This window comes from Ranitomeya variabilis, chromosome 6 (assembly GCF_051348905.1).
Source record: "Ranitomeya variabilis isolate aRanVar5 chromosome 6, aRanVar5.hap1, whole genome shotgun sequence".
Lineage (NCBI taxonomy): Eukaryota > Metazoa > Chordata > Amphibia > Anura > Dendrobatidae > Ranitomeya > Ranitomeya variabilis.
Window position 1 is genome coordinate 572211282 of NC_135237.1, and position 15798 is coordinate 572227079.

The 15798-nt window shown below is 45.5% G+C and overlaps 1 protein-coding gene across 1 annotated transcript in view; it reads right to left on the reverse strand.

The window, feature by feature from the left end:
* Window positions 1-15310, reverse strand: part of LOC143783137 (NXPE family member 3-like) — a 56495-nt gene extending 41185 nt beyond the window's left edge. The window contains exons 1-5 of the mRNA XM_077271445.1: window positions 15142-15310; window positions 11747-12247; window positions 7576-7799; window positions 4989-5059; window positions 4705-4911 (exon numbers count right to left, since the gene is read on the reverse strand). Coding sequence (XP_077127560.1) covers window positions 4705-4911; window positions 4989-5059; window positions 7576-7799; window positions 11747-12247; window positions 15142-15204 — 1066 coding nt within the window. The 5' untranslated portion in view covers window positions 15205-15310. The remainder of the gene's footprint in view (window positions 1-4704; window positions 4912-4988; window positions 5060-7575; window positions 7800-11746; window positions 12248-15141) is intronic.
* Window positions 15311-15798: the final 488 nt, after the last annotated feature.

The following is a 15798-nucleotide window of genomic DNA, read 5'->3' on the forward strand; positions in this document are numbered from 1 at the left end:
GGATCTGACAGGCCATTGTATGAAGTCCAACCTTAACGGGCGGAAGGAGCGCCCACCCGGGTAGTTCATTGTTGCATGTTGCGGCCCTTCCTGTCGAAAGGGCCCGAGGATGGAGGAGAATTGCAGAAAACTAACAAGGCACCCAGTTCTTGAATTTGATGAAGAAGAGATGCCAGTCTCGCCCCCAGACCTCAACAATTTGCTGCCTGTCACTCCCAGGGAAGTGAATGCTGAAGCACCAATGTTTAAAGTCACCAGAGTGACAGGCCCATCGGATCAGAGTAGCTTCCCAACTCCTATCAGTCAACCCGGATTATACCAATGAGAGCGGACGATGCTGGAGTGCCTCCCACTCGTCATGAGCAAGATCAATTCATCGGTCAATGGATCGTCCAGGAAGTGAATGAATGTGAACATGTGGTGAAGAAACCCTCACCTATGGAGTGGTGAGTTAAAGGAGAATGGGGGTGTAGGAGGGAAGACCGGTCTGTGGGTGCTGACAGGGCACCGGGTCCGGAACTGCTGGGGCCAAATCTTCTGTTGCAGGGAGGAAGGAGATTGGGGACAGAGCAAACCTTGAACCAGTGCAGAAGGGGTGTGGTGAGCCAGGAAGATATAAAAGGGTCTGTGTGGGAAAAGAGAGGGGCTTTCCACCAGAGAGAGGAGTCAGAGAGGAGAGGTGCTGAGCTGCGGGGATGGATAGGCCTCATAGTGGCGATCTTGGCCGCGCACAGTGAGGGCATGCCGAGTGGAGGATTGAGGTGAATATTCCTTTGTGAAGCTGCAGCATAACGGACTAGGGGCTCAGTGGGTAAGACCGGTGACCTCCCGCTGCCACCAGAAGTGAGGACAGCTGGCAGTCGACCAACCATCTGACTCAGGAGGAGAAACGGACAACGGACTAATGCTATATAGACTGCCATTCTGAATGACTGCTTCCCCTTGTTTTCCCCTCATCCTTTATTCGTTTATTTCCTGTTGCTGAGGAGGCTGTTCCTGTATTGATAAAATAATTGTTAACCCCTGCTCTGTGCTTTTGTGTCACTGCATCTGATTACCTGTGTTACACCATTACAGGAGGCCTACACCGATCCCTCACCCACCTCGTCTTACTGTGACGTTCAATTGAAAGCTGTAGATGCTGTCCCAGACCCCGATACCTCATGCCTAGCTGATGGCTGCAGTTCCATGCTACAACTTGTACTGTGGGTGAATTGAGGCCACTTTCCTGGTGTCTGTCCCTCATTTGATGTGTTTTGGCAGCTTTTGGGCTTGAAGGTGTTGTGCATGCATTTGATTTTGTCTCCCATTGCCTTGAATGGCGTTCTGTTATGTTTGGAGACTATTCAACAAATAAACCAGCGAATATTGCAAATTCGGTGATAGTAATCCGAACCGAACATTGAAATATTCGCTCATCTCTACTCTCTACCTCTTGAAATAATAACTGCTAAGTGTATTGTGCGTCTTTCAGCATGTATGATATAGACCCCCTTGGCTAATTTTTTTAAACCTTTGCACATTGTGCAATGGTGAAACATGTGCTCTCTATCTCTACCTCTTGTAATAACGGCTAAATGTATTGTGAGGTCCACATTACGGTCTCTTTCAGTGTGTCTGATACAGACCTCTTGAGGTAATTTTTGGAAACCTTTGTACATTGTTCAAAGGTCAAATTTCTACTTTCAATCTCTATATATTCGATTATTATACTTTTATTATTGTGTTGCCCGTCTTACGGTCTCTTTAAGCGCGTATCTATCTGGTAGTCTGATATTGATTTTTGGGTCTGCACTTGTACTTTGTGGAACATCAATGCATTTATATGCTCCACACACTTCTTCGGGTTTCAGCCTTATACAGAATAATAGTATGATTAGTGAAACATGCTCTATATATATGCTGCTATTTCGAAAATCTTATCCACACATCCCTTTATAAAGGGAAATTCGACATTAATACCTCTGTTAGCATACGCCATATACTGCTCACATACGCAGCACCCCAGTAGTTGGGTGGAACGCCTGGGTACAAAATCTGTCTGAGGGTAAAACCACTGGCCATTCCCCTGTGTTACGTCCTTCCCAATCTGCTGTCCAGGAAGGAGACGCTGATGCCTCCTGCCCCCAACCTGCAGATGCACAGACACAATACTCAGCTACCATGTCCAGTTCAGGTTGGGTAACTGTGGCTGAACTATTTAGAGGAACAGTTCATTAGCAGAGTCCATTGAGCACACTATCAGACAGAACCCCCGGTCCCTTGCACATAGACAGATGGGACCAACACAGTTCTTTCTCCACAGATGACCTCCTCCTTTGGTCACAGCTGTCCAGACAAATAAGAGTCGGAATGCGGCCGTTGTCCAACAGGGAAAATAACTTTTTATTGACTAGTGATGAGGAAATAAGGCACAAGTGCAACACTGGTTTTCCTATTGTCTCCCTGTCACGCTGTCCAGCCGCACCCACAGCAGTTGCAGCAGCCAAAGTTTAGTGGAATTCCACACGCTGGGGATAACTCCTTCAGAAGTTTGAACCCCTTGGAATCCTGAGGCCTGTGTTGCAGTCCATAGCCTTGTAGTCTTCGGAACCCCTCCTGAGTCCCTGGAGACCTTGCAGTCCGGGGCAACGGACCTCTCCCGTCGGGGGGTCTGGCAGTGCCCCGTCTGTGAAGCACATCTGCCCTGTCCAACATATCTGGGCAGTTCTGAGGAAGCATTAGTTTCCTCTCCCCTCATGGCTGCAAGTCCAGTCTCGCTGCTGCTGGCCCAGCCCACCAGTTTAACGGTTGCTTTCCCAGATCTAACAACAGTACTTAAAGGGGATCTCATACTGTCTCATACTGTTATGGTGCAAAACACATAAGATGCACGAGGGTGACGCGAAAGAAGGAGAGGGTGCAACTGAGGGGACCGGCCACCTCCTTACACACATATGTGTTTTTCATGGACCGTGTGTCCGAGTGACACACATATCGACATGTCCGTTTTTGTGCGGCTACACGGATCACATAGACCTATTCAAGTCAATAGGTCCGTGTAAACACTTACCGCATATAGATGCCATCTGTGTGCCGCATCCGTATCACATGAACAGCCGCCAAGGAAGAAGCATTACAAGAAGCGCTGTTCTCTGGCGGCAGATGCTGAAGATGGCTCTGATGATGCATCTCTATGATGAGCGCTATCTTAAAGTCTGAAAGATGACAGCAGGTGTGGGCTTTTGGGACTCTTACCCCCATCATTCGACACCTGCTGCTTTTAATAACAGTGACAGCAGGATCGTATGATCGGGGTATTCCTCAGCCGCCACCTGCAATCTAATGAAATAAATGAATGAAAAACTCGACTTGGGTTCCTTACTATTTTTTGAACCAAGCAGGCAAAACTCACAGCTGGGGCCTGCAACCCTGAGCTGTCAGCTTCTGCAAGGTTGGTTATCAAAAATAGAGGGGTCCCCATGCTGTATTTTTAAATTATTTAAATAAATAATAAAAAAAATGGCATGGGGTCCCACCCATTTTTGACAACCAGCCTTGCTAAAGCTCACAGTTGGGGGCTGGTATTCCCATTGATATAGCCTCCCCAGCCTAAACACTGCAGTCTGCAGCTGCCCAGAAAAGGAATATCTATTAGATGCATCTTTTCTGGCACTTTGCCCGGCTGTTCTTATTTGCCCTGTAGCGGTGGCAAGTGGGTTAATATTTGTGGGGTTGATGTCACCTTAGTATTGTCAGGTGACATCAAGCCCACAGCTTAGTAATGGAGAGGTGTCTATAAGACACCACTCCATTACTAATCCTATAGTTATATGTTAAATAAAGACACAGCCAGAGTAAAATCCTTTATTTGAAAAAATGACACAGACTCCTTTAATACTCTAAATTAAACCATACTTACTGAAATGCCTATTCCCCAACACCCTCAATCTCCTGTAATGAAAATAAAATAAAAAAACAACAATATGCCATTCCTGTTCGTCGTTCTGTCCCATGCCGTAATCCATGTCTGGGGGCTACATAGATTTGAACCAGGACGGTGCCAATATGCGACCATCACAGCTGAAAACCATTGGTGAATGAGCTGCTGAGAGCGCAGCATCATTCACCAGCTTTCACATCATCGAGGCCATGCTGAACCATAGGAAAATGGCAGTGATGATGTGACCGCTGGTGAATGATGCTGCGCTTCAGCTTTCAGCTTTTTTCTCAGGCCCCCAGACCTGTTTGTTGAGTCCAGCAGAAACATATTCGGCTTTCCCAATCACTTGCATGGGATTCATTATTCGGTACGAATACACGGATATTAGAAATTATTCATGTCGGTTTTCCCGAATCGGAATATTTCACTATTCGATCATCACTAGTCATAAATGCTAGATTAACAGGGGCTGGACAACCCTTAAATTGCTAAAATAGAGTTACCAATTGCTGAAGAATGATTCTGGAGATTTCAATATTGTGGTGATCGAGAAGTATATTGATCCAAGGGCCAACATATTATTGGAGCAATTGATGCAGCCTCACAGGGGCCCAAGAGATAAGAGAGCGACTACCACCTTCACAGCAGATGGAATTGTGCAGGATGAAGAGGTATTGGACTACAGATGGCCCAAATATTGTTCTTGCGCAGGGGTCACTTCTGTGTCCAGTATATTACAGATATCTCATCAATTATAATAATAATAGTAAACTTTTACTCACATGGGACGAAATTCACCAGGTATTCCCACCATTGCCGAAGGGTTGAATCTCCGAACATGTAGATAACTTTTCCCTTCAGACAGGAAGTGACATTGGAAGGAGTAGGAAAAAGTCTGTTCCTGCAGACACGAGCCTGCCACATGTCTTTATAGTAATAGCCTGATGGGTCTGGAATGGGGAGTCCTGGCCTACATATGCCTCTGTTATCTGCAACAATTTACAATGTGACTAATGTAACCAGAAGTAATATATCCAAGATTGTTCTCACTCCCGATTGTTCTCACCCATGCTGGAGGTCTGGGGAAGTATGCTCAATTTTGTAAGAGTTGATGAAATCATCTGATCGGTGACCGACCTGTAAGGACAAAAGGACATATGGTAATAATCTTTGAGACCTATTAGATGATGTTCCTGAGGTTATACAAATTCCTTTCTTCATATTCTGGATATATAATGACTACAGATGAGCAAATATTTCAATATTTGATTCGGATTATGATCTCTGAACTTGCAATATTCGCCGGTTTATTTGTGGAATATTCGCTGAACATAGCCGAACACGTCAAGGTCAAGTGAATGGGAGGCAAAAACAAACACATGCACAACACCTTCAAATGACCCCAAAAGCTGCCAAAATACATCAAATGAGGGACAGACAGCAGGAAAGTGGACTCAATTTACCCACAGTACAAATTGTAGCATGGCACTGCAGAAATCACCAAGGCATGAGATATCGGCGTCTGTGACAGCATTTATAGCTTTGAATTGAAAGTCACAGTAAGATGAGGTGGGTGAGGGATCGGTGTAGGTCTCCTGTACTAGGAGCCCAGACATCACATGCAACACCGCTACCTGCTTTCATGCTCAGTCACACTCAGGTGGCACAAATATCAGTTTCATAGAATACTATTGTTAGAAAAATCTAAGGAGAGTAACATGAGTAGTTGTCTCAAAGGAAGTGGAGACCTGATGGTCATGGAGGCCTACTGTTACAGGCAACACACCCAACCAGGATTCTACACATTTACAAAAATTCGTGGCAGACACCAACAACGTGGCATCAATTGCAACAAAGTAGAACTAGTATAGCGGGGACCGACACCTCTTCCAATACAGCCAACCCAGCAGATGGAGACTGTCACGGGCAAGGTGGTGGAACTGCAGCGCCCCAGAGTCCTGGTCGTTGCAGTAATGTCGCTCTTCCACCAGGGGGAGTGATGTTACATCTAATGGCACTAAAGGAGTTCACCTGGCCACCAGGGGGAGCACTTCACACTCCGGCCACCAGGGGGAGCAAAGGGTTCTATCTATTAGGCCACTCCTCACACTCGGGTAAAACTGGGGGTTGGATAGGAAGTTAGAGAGAAGCTGACTGGGTGAGACCCAGAGAAGACCTGTCAGGCAGACAGGGGGAGAAGGAGGAACATCTGAGCTGCAGACAGAGGTCCCTGTCAGGGGTGGGATCCTGACAGAGACTTAGCAAGAGATAGAGCATTACGGAGCTGCGCCTGCACCTCATTGCGGCAGCATCCTAAGAAAGGACAAGAAGCAAAGTATATTGTAGAGAAGTGAGAAACAAGATCACAGCAAAAAGGCGATAATACCAGGAGGAGTCCTGCCTTAAGATCGGCAACATCCTTCTGAGGTGCGTAGCCGGTGGCCGGAACACCGAGGGAGTAATAGGCTCTACGCATTACTTCAAACAACGGCAGGACAGTTAATTCCAAGTTGGCTGCCCAACATTTAACCTAATGAAGACAACGGAGGCAAATTGTGGGAGAGGGGCGTCACTGGGGTCCCTATAAAATAGCTCCAGGCCTACCCCGTCATACGGGTGCATCCTATCCATACCATCTGGGGGACGGAGAGAGAGAAACAGAAACATACACGACAGTTGTGAGGACTATCCCGTGGTGCTCAGCAGGGAAGTACTACAACACACAGGCGCTAGTAGGAAGGCTACTGATTTCCACCTGGATAAGAGAACTCTGGATGTGCCTTCGGACCGGCCGGTCTCAGCCAGCCCTGTTAGCAGTGCTCTGGATTGTGGACGCTGAAGTCTTCAGTAAAAGGTAAAGAGACTGCAACCTTGTGTCCTCATTATTTACTGCGACCTACACCATCGCCATCAACCTTACTGGGAAGCCCTGGGGACATACTTCACCTGTGGGAAGGTATACCATCTAGCTGCCATAACATCACCCCAGCGGACCCCTAAGCAGCGTCGGTCATCATGACCGAACACCACAGGTGGCGTCACGAACACTTGACAAACTACACCTTTAATTGGGCGCCCCTTAGCAGGGCCACGGACTGGGTCGGGCCACCGTGACATCCCCAGAACCGAGACAGAGCGACCCGGTACCGAGTACCCCACTGCCCTGCGTCTGGGTGGCGATCCAGAACCACTGTGCCATATCCCTCTGAAAGCCTGGAGGGGCGTAACTAGGTGGCCTACCAAATCCCTACTCGGCCAAGTGGCAGCAGGTGAAAACTGCGACCCAAGGAGGGACAAGGCGGTGGCAGCATGTGTACTGTGCCCTTGTTCCCTTTTGCAGATTTACTTGAGCGAGGTGAAAAAAAAGTAATTGACCTGTCAGCAGTCTGCAATATGAATACCTAATCAGAGCACCACATAAACCAACCCCACCATAGGACGTGAGCATATCATTAACACAAAACTGAAAATATAGATTAAGAAACAGCCACAAGACGGATTTCATCAACTAAGGTATCATTCTATTCTGTATAACGGCGCTGACCTGACACTGTGTGTAGGTTACTATGCACAAACCTGGTGACAGGTTCCCTTTAATTCATTGTGTTGGGAGCTGCGGGTCACTTTCTTTTCTTTTTTTTAATAGAATTTACCTGTGCAAAAATAGCTGCTCGGTGGCATTGAGTATTGGGGACCTGTCCCCGGCTGAATGCTCTCGGTAGGCATTGCAGGGAAAGCCTTCTGGCCGGGTGCAGAACCACTCCTTGTTGGATTGTCTGGAGTCACGGTATGTGCACACATCTGGTCCTGGAGGCAGCACATTACACTCCACCATCACGCTGCTCCCGTTATGGCTGAAATATCCGTGGTAGTGAATCTGACAAGAAAAACAATCAAAGTTGCTTATTTTGAAGCCCATTGTTTAAAACCCTTCTTTTGAATTGTTGATCTGCCATGTTGGATTTTTTTCCATTCTTTTTGAAGGCCCGAGAGGAGAATTTGTTCATGCCAACTGAAAGATCTGCACCCCGCCAATGGAAGTCCACAAGAAACTACAGACCATGGCAGAGAGAGTAATATTTGGTCATTAAAAGATATGGCACTGTCATCCAAGATGGCGACTTACAAAGACCAATAGTGAATGTCAACTTATTCAGATGAAATCCCAAATCTGCACACAGTTAAAAGTGTCTATCCACTCCATATTATGTGTAAAGTGGCCAATCATGGTCCTAAAAATAAAAAGTACCTACTGATCTCCTGCCATTCTCCTAGCAGATTCCCGAATGGTCTAATTGCTTTCTCTTCTGGCAGGGATGAATATGTGATCGCCAAAGCCAATCATTGAGAAACCAGTGAATTGCTACAGCAGTCACATCTCCAAAGGACAACAACAGCACCTCTTGATGGTCAAATGCTCATCCCCATTAAAGAAGGAAAGAGGGAAATCAGTGAAGAAACCTAGATATTTCTAGGAGAGGAAAGGCAGGGGAGCATGTAACCATGCTTCAATACTTTTGAACAAGTAAACAACCCCATTACGCTCAAAGTAGGTAAAGATATAACTGAACGGAATGTACAGTATGATATGTAACAGTGGGTCGGATAAAGCAGTGCACACAAAAGTAAAAACAGAATGTGAAAGAAATGCACACAACACGTTTCGCAGCTGATGAAGGTCCATATCCAGCTCCAAATATATTTTTAAATCCTTCTCCCTGTGGAGGCAGTGCTACTTTCAAATCTTGTTTTTCCTTCGGTGTGCACCGACATTTCTGACCCAGTGAATTGGACACTGTTACACCCGGTCCTTTTCTTGTACCTCCTAGGGGTACTTGTTTTTGAGGTAGAGAATATCATGGCCACTAAAAGGATAAGGGGTAAGATCTAATTTTTGGTGTATTGGAGGGGCTTCGGTCCTGAGGAGAGGTCATGGGAGCCTAGAAAGAATATCTGAGCTCCTCTTGTTCTGAAAAAATTCTACGCAAGCTTGAAAAAGAGGGGGCGTAAAGAGGGGGATACCGTTACACCCGGTCTGTTTCCTGTACCTCCTAGGGGTCCCCGACGGGACTCCAGCTCTGTGCTGGCTTCACGCTGTCTTAATGCTGCTCCTGTCCCTCCTTCCTCTTCTGCTTCCTGGCGTGCGGCCAGCAGGTTCCCAGGCAGGGTTCTTAGGTCGCACACGCGCTCGCTCCCGGTCTCTTAAAGAGACAGTGTGCATTTTACAAAAGTTGCCTCTAACCAATAGCGTGTGGCAGGTTACTATTTCTAGCTCCTCCACATTAGGGAGGGCACCGGAGCAACAAGTATCCACTGTTGCTTACTTCCGGTTCCTGTTAACATGCGTTTCAGTTTCTGAAATACCTGCCAAGTACTCTGCTTACTCTGTCTGTCTCCACAGAGCCTCTGCAACCGGTTACCCGGTTTATCTGGACTGCATCCGCACTGTCTACGCTGGACCCATCTAGTCCCGCCAGTCTGCCAGCCGCTCTTCTGGTCTTCGCCAGTACTCCCGGTACCAGCTACTATTCAAGCACCCGGCCAGCTCTGCTGCATCCGCTAACTCTGCTGGTCCGTCTGTTCCGCTGGGACAACCGCCACGAGTTCGTGGTCTAACTGGAGATAGCACTCTGTCCCTGTTTGAGGGGACTTACTACGGGTGTCTGGGGCTCACGCAGTAATGCCCCCCTTCGGAGCCTCCCGGACCGTGGTCTAGTGGTTCCACATCAAACCTCAATAGGCGCAGGGCCGCGCTTAGTAACCCGATGTTTACCCTGGTTACCATCGTAAATGTAAAAAAAACCAAACAGTACATACTCACATTCCGGTGTCCGTCAGGTCCCTTGCCGTCTGCTTCCCGCACTGACTGACTGCCGGCCGTAAAGTGAAAGCAGATCACAGCGGTGACGTCACCGGAATGTGAGTATGTACTGTTTGTTTTTTTTACATTTACGACGGTAACCAGGGTAAACATCGGGTTACTAAGCGTGGCCCTGCGCTTAGTAACCTGATGTTTACCCTGGTTACAAGCAAACGCATCGTTGGATCGGTGTCACACATACCGATCCAATGACGTATGTATATCGCTGGAACGTCACGGATCGTACCGTCGTAGCGACAAAAGTGCCACTGTGAGACGATACCCTTAATGTTTATAGACCATTTTCCCCTGTTAGGGCTTGGAGCTATAGCAGTCGGCTATAATCCTCTTTGTTGTTGTTGGAGGACATCTGTGTTATCTCTCTGAGTCTACTGAAGATAAATGTTCCCCTTGTTTGTCTATCCCAGCTTATTGCCAAGCTCAGGCAAGGATTAGGTTCCTGCTCGGGAATAGGTGCAGAACCTATATAGGGATGTTTAGGGCAGACAGCGTGACTTTAGATCTGCCTAGGGGTCCCCACTTCCCTCTTCCTTAGTTTTAGTGTCACAATCCATTTTTGGATGCGTGGCAGCTCTGGTTCCACTATGATTTAAATGTGGCTTTTTTCCTTTCAGGCCAGCAGGGGTTAATGTCAGTTTCCCTTGCTGGCTGTGTATTGAAATTGCAGAGATGCTAGGTTAACTGATGTGGGTGGTGATCACTCCCACCATCCTTTAAATAGTCACCTGATGTATCAGCTGACTGTCGATGATAGAGCAATCTATTTTGACCAAGCCTGGAATAAGGAGCTCTCTGGCTGCAGTGGTCAATCTGCTGGTTTTGGGGAGTTTGTCCATGTGATTTCTTCTGCTGAGTGGTGCTTTGCAGCAGAGAATGTTGTTAAGCTAAGTTTGGTGTTTTTACCGCGTCTGTCTCGTGTTTGTCACTGTCCCCTGTGTTGTATTATCTGCAGTGGTGAGGCTAGTGCCCTTGCTGGCCAGTGCACTAGCCAGGGCAGTGCAAGGTAACAGGTAAAGACAAGGTTCCTGACAGTGGTGGGGGAGAAGGACCCACTTAGGGCATTAGGGGAGTTCAGAGACAGGCTCAGATTTGAGCTCAGGAGGTGACCATCTCTCATTTCCTATCAGTAGGACTCAAACGCTTTATAGTTTAGGAATCCAACATACTCCATCATCAGTCGCCACCACAATAATTTATGATCCACACTAATGGAACAAAAACTTCTGCTTTTTGTTTATTGGTGAAGAATCTATTTCCCATCTTGGTCATCAATATTAGATTGTTGGGGTTCAGACACTCGGCATTCCTCCAATCAGATTTTTTATGACAGCACCGCTACCATCTCTCAATCACCGGCTGCATCCAGTGTCATTTATGATCCAGACACAAAAAGAACAAAAACTTCTGATTTTACCTTGTGGGGCTGAGAATCTTTTTGCTCATCTATATCAGATTGGTGTGAGTCCAGCACCCAAAACCCCCACAATCAGCTTTCCTTGGTGTACAATATTCATACACATACTCATGACAGCACAGCTATCGGCTTTCTATCACCAGCTGCCAACAGAATAAGCTACGTTCACATTAGCGTTAAGCTAATGTGCGTCGGGTTTGCGTCGGCGACGCAGCGGCGACGCATGCGTCATGCGCCCCTATACTTAACATGGGGGACGCATGCGGTTTTTTTTGTTGCGTTGTGCAACACATGCGTCTTTTTTGCCGCAAGCGTCGGACCAAGAAAACGCAACAAGTTGCATTTTTCTTGCGTCCGATTTTCGGCAAAAACCGACGCATGCGTCGCAAAACGCAGCGTTTTTGCGTGCGTTTTGATGCGTTTTTGCGTGCGTTGTGCGTTGCTTCGCCGATGCAACGGCGCACAATGCTAGTGTGAACGTAGCCTAATTTATCATACACCTAGCATGAGCAAAACCTTCTGCTTTTACCTTGTCAGGCCGTGAATGTCTCTTCTTCCTCAGAATGGAAATGGCTTCACTGGAATGTACAAGGGCAATGTAAACCTCAGCGTCCCCCGGCCAGAGCAGGAGGAACGTGGCGGAATAGCTGCCATTTCTGTGGTCGGTGACTGCGCCCGTCACTCCAGCTTTTAATTTCAGTGAGTGCAGCTTGGCCTGGAAATAATCTCCTCCATAGGTTTTTGGTCGACCATAATGATCCCGAGCCAAAATGTGCACAGTTATCTGATCTCCCACATGGTAGGTATCTTGTGGATGCAGAAATTCATAATATGTGGTTTTCGGACTTGTGGAAGACATGAAGTCGATTCTGTTGGGGGCCTCAGGCCATTCAATGAGTTTCATCAGTCTCTGCAGCTCGTCGTGATCTGGATCAGGTGAGGCTTTCAGTCCTTGTGCTGTATATAAAGACATCTTGGAGGCTGTTTGACATCGAGCTTGGAATATATTCACGGGCAGCTGGAATATAACCTGAATAGAAACAAGAAGCTGCTGGTCAATGGTTAAGGAAAACTGAAGATGGTAATAAAATGGTATTAGTTTCTTTTATGGCAAAATTCACACATGAGTGGACATTTTTTTTAGTAAGATCCCTTAGAAGTCTTCAAAGCTTCTCAGCCTCTTCCCTTACCGTAATACATGTGGAACGCCCAGCAGGCCGGTGGGGTACTCGGTACCGGGTCCGGTCGTTATTAAATGGGTGGTCGTAGTTTTGAATGACACCATCCGTTTTACAATAAAATGTGCTTAAAAAATAACAGGAAATGGTGATAAAAATGAGATGCCTTTCCCTGTTGTTTTTCTATGTTATATTTTGTTGGTGTTGATTATGAGATAGAAATGATCTGGTAACATGATTCTCCAGGTCAGTACCATTACAGCAACACCAAACTACATTGATTTATAATCTAAGTGGTATAAAATAAATCTGGATTGTGTCGCCATTTTCTACAATCTCTAATGTATCTATTTATCCACTGATGTGCCACGTGAGCACACGGACACACGGGCACGGATAACTCCGGTACTGTCCTCAAGAACAGGGCTCCAGAATTCCTCCAGAGAGAAGTGACAGACACATAATTGTAGATAGAAAAATATTAAAGTTTGAGAGTCGTCAGTGGGTGATACATTTTGACCACCTCACCTCCAGGCGATATTCTGTTTTTCGATTTTTGCTCCCCTTCTTCCCAGAGCCATAAGTTTTTTATTTTTCTGTCAATATGGCCATGTGAGGGCTTGTTTTTTGTGGGACGAGTTGTACTTTTGAATGACATCATTAGTTTTACCATCTAGCATACTGGAAAAGGGAAAAAAATTTGAAGTGTGGCAAAATTGCAAAAAAAGTAAAATTCCAAAATAGTCTTTTTTTTTTTACCTTGTTCACTAAATGAACAATGGGGATTAAATGCGGCAAAAGCAGCTGAGGAAGGTTAGAGGCATTAGGGTCTAACGGATTACAGCAGTGCGGAGTTGTTTTTCTTCCCTTCATTTCTTGGAATTAGTCTTTTTTTTTACATTGTTCACTAAATTCTAAAACTGAGCTGCCATTTTGATTTTCCAGGTCAGTACTAGTTCATAGACACCAAACATGTGTAGGGCCTTTTTAATTTACAGTAAGAGGTGAAAAAAAAATCCAAAGTTTGTAAAAAAAAAAAAAAAAAGTCTCCATTTTCTGAGAACCGTAGCGTCTCCGAGCTGATGTTTTAATTGATACCATTTTGGGGCAGATTAAGGCCATGTGCACACATTGCGGTTTTTACTGCGGATCTGCAGCGTTTTTGATGCTGCGGATCCGCAGCAGTTTTCCATGCGGTGTACAGTACCATGTTAACCTATGGAAAATAAAAATCGCTGTGCACATGCGCGGACACCCAGCGGTTTATTTTCAGCAGCATGTCAATTCTTTGTGCGGATTCCGCAGCGGTTTTACACCTGCTCCATAATAGAAAACCGCAGGTGTAAAACCACAGTAGAATCCGCACAAAAACCGTGGTAAATCTGCAGTAAATCCGCGATAAATCCAAAGGAAAAGCGCAGTGTTTTTGCCCTGCGGATTTATCAAAATCAGTGCGGAAATATCCGCACACCAGTCCGCAGCGTGTGCACATAGCCTTAATGTTTTGATCGCTTGTTATTGCATTTTGTTGCAATGTTGCTGCGGCCAAAAAAATGTAATTCTCGTTACACCGTTTACCGATATGATAAATTCTTTGTATATATTGATAGATCGGGCGATTCTGAACTCGGCGATACCAAATATGTGTATGTGTTTAGATTTTCTTTCAATCGTTTTATTTTGAAAGTTGCAAAAAGGGGGGTGATTTGAAGTTTCATATATTTTTAATTTTATTAATGTTTTTTTAAACATTTTTTTTCTACATTTTACTTGCTTCAATATTCTCCTTAGGAGACTAGAAGCTGTGATCTTCCGATTTCCTGAGCTACACATAGGGCTTCTGACTGCTATGTGCAGTATAAATCATCATGTCCTATGAACGCCGGCCACACGCCGGCATTCATAGAAGATTCACAATGACAGGCACGAGGGTCTTCATTAGACCCCTGACTACCATGACAATCCATCAGTGCCCTGTAATCAAGTAACACGGGCTCCGATGGGCATGACTTGTGACGCACTTCCATCTGGCGCGAGTTAAATGAAGGTGTCAGAGATTGACGACAATGCCATTTAACTTGTTAACAGCCATGAATCCACCTGAGGCTGTTAATGCAGATGACAGCTGATGAGATCTTACAATTACTAATATATTGCTTTACCTTTGTACTTACCGGTGGGTTTGCTATACAATACATGCAAACGCCTGATGTATAGAACTGTGCGCACAATCCAGAGGCTGCAGGATCACATACACTTCAATTCACAGTCTAAATGATGGCATTTTTATCAAGTGTTTTTTATTAAACCGATACATTTATTGTTTCTCTTATTTATCAGATATTGTTACAGTATAACCCTGTGACACTATTGATCCCAATGTAGCAGCGCACGCGGTTATTGCAGCGTTTAAGTCATACTACACGTATGTTACTTGTGTGCGCTTTACAAGCGGGAAGCTACAATCGTATTGATAACGCTTCATGTTCAAAACGCGTTGGTGAATCGTTACATCATCATAATTGTACAGAAAGACAAAGACGATTCCTTTTAATGGTGGATGGAGTTGGACGAAGCACTGTCTTTCTACAGTAGAGTGATGGTGCCGACACTTGTGCCAATTGCAGCCATGTCGTTACTATCGTAGGGTTGGTTGTGGAGTTCAGTAACTTCCAGGTTGTAGGATTGTGGGCTCTTCAGTGATATTATGTTTAGGGGATATTTTATAATAATCAATGCTTCTTACCACAAGGATGATGTATGTGATGAGGATCCACAGGGCATGGTGTAACCTCCTGCTCATGGTCATATCCTCGGCTCTTACGTTTGGGTGAGAACCCAGAGAATCCCAGTCGGATCAGTGCATAACTCCTGCTGCTGCGTTTCCACTCCCTGCACAGCCTTATATACCATAAGTTATTGATTGACATTTATTATTGAGACATTGGACTCATTGTGTGGTATGGATCAGTGGCCGGACAGCTCGCTCCTCCTGCAGCTTTGTAACGTAATACAATGATGGTGATAATATAGTAACTAAATCTGACATAATATTTTACAATTATGTTACAGAAGAAAACACCGAAATGTAAAGAAAATAGTAATACAAGTAATCTATTCCTGCTCCTATAAATGCGATTTACGGAGAATGTAATATCTCATTTTTCTTCTTCTCTCTCACTCTCTCAAAGTAGGAAAAAGTAGGAGTACTGCCATACATAGAAGGGTTAATAGTTTATTTTTATAAATTAAAATGCAATTGAATAAAGAAAAGAGAAATATAAATCTCATCAGTATCTGGTGACCGCCCGTCTCCTCTATCGTCAGTATCTGGTGTCCGCCCGTCACCTCCATTATCAGTATCTGGTGACCGCCCGTCTCCTCCATCGTCAGTATCTGGTGT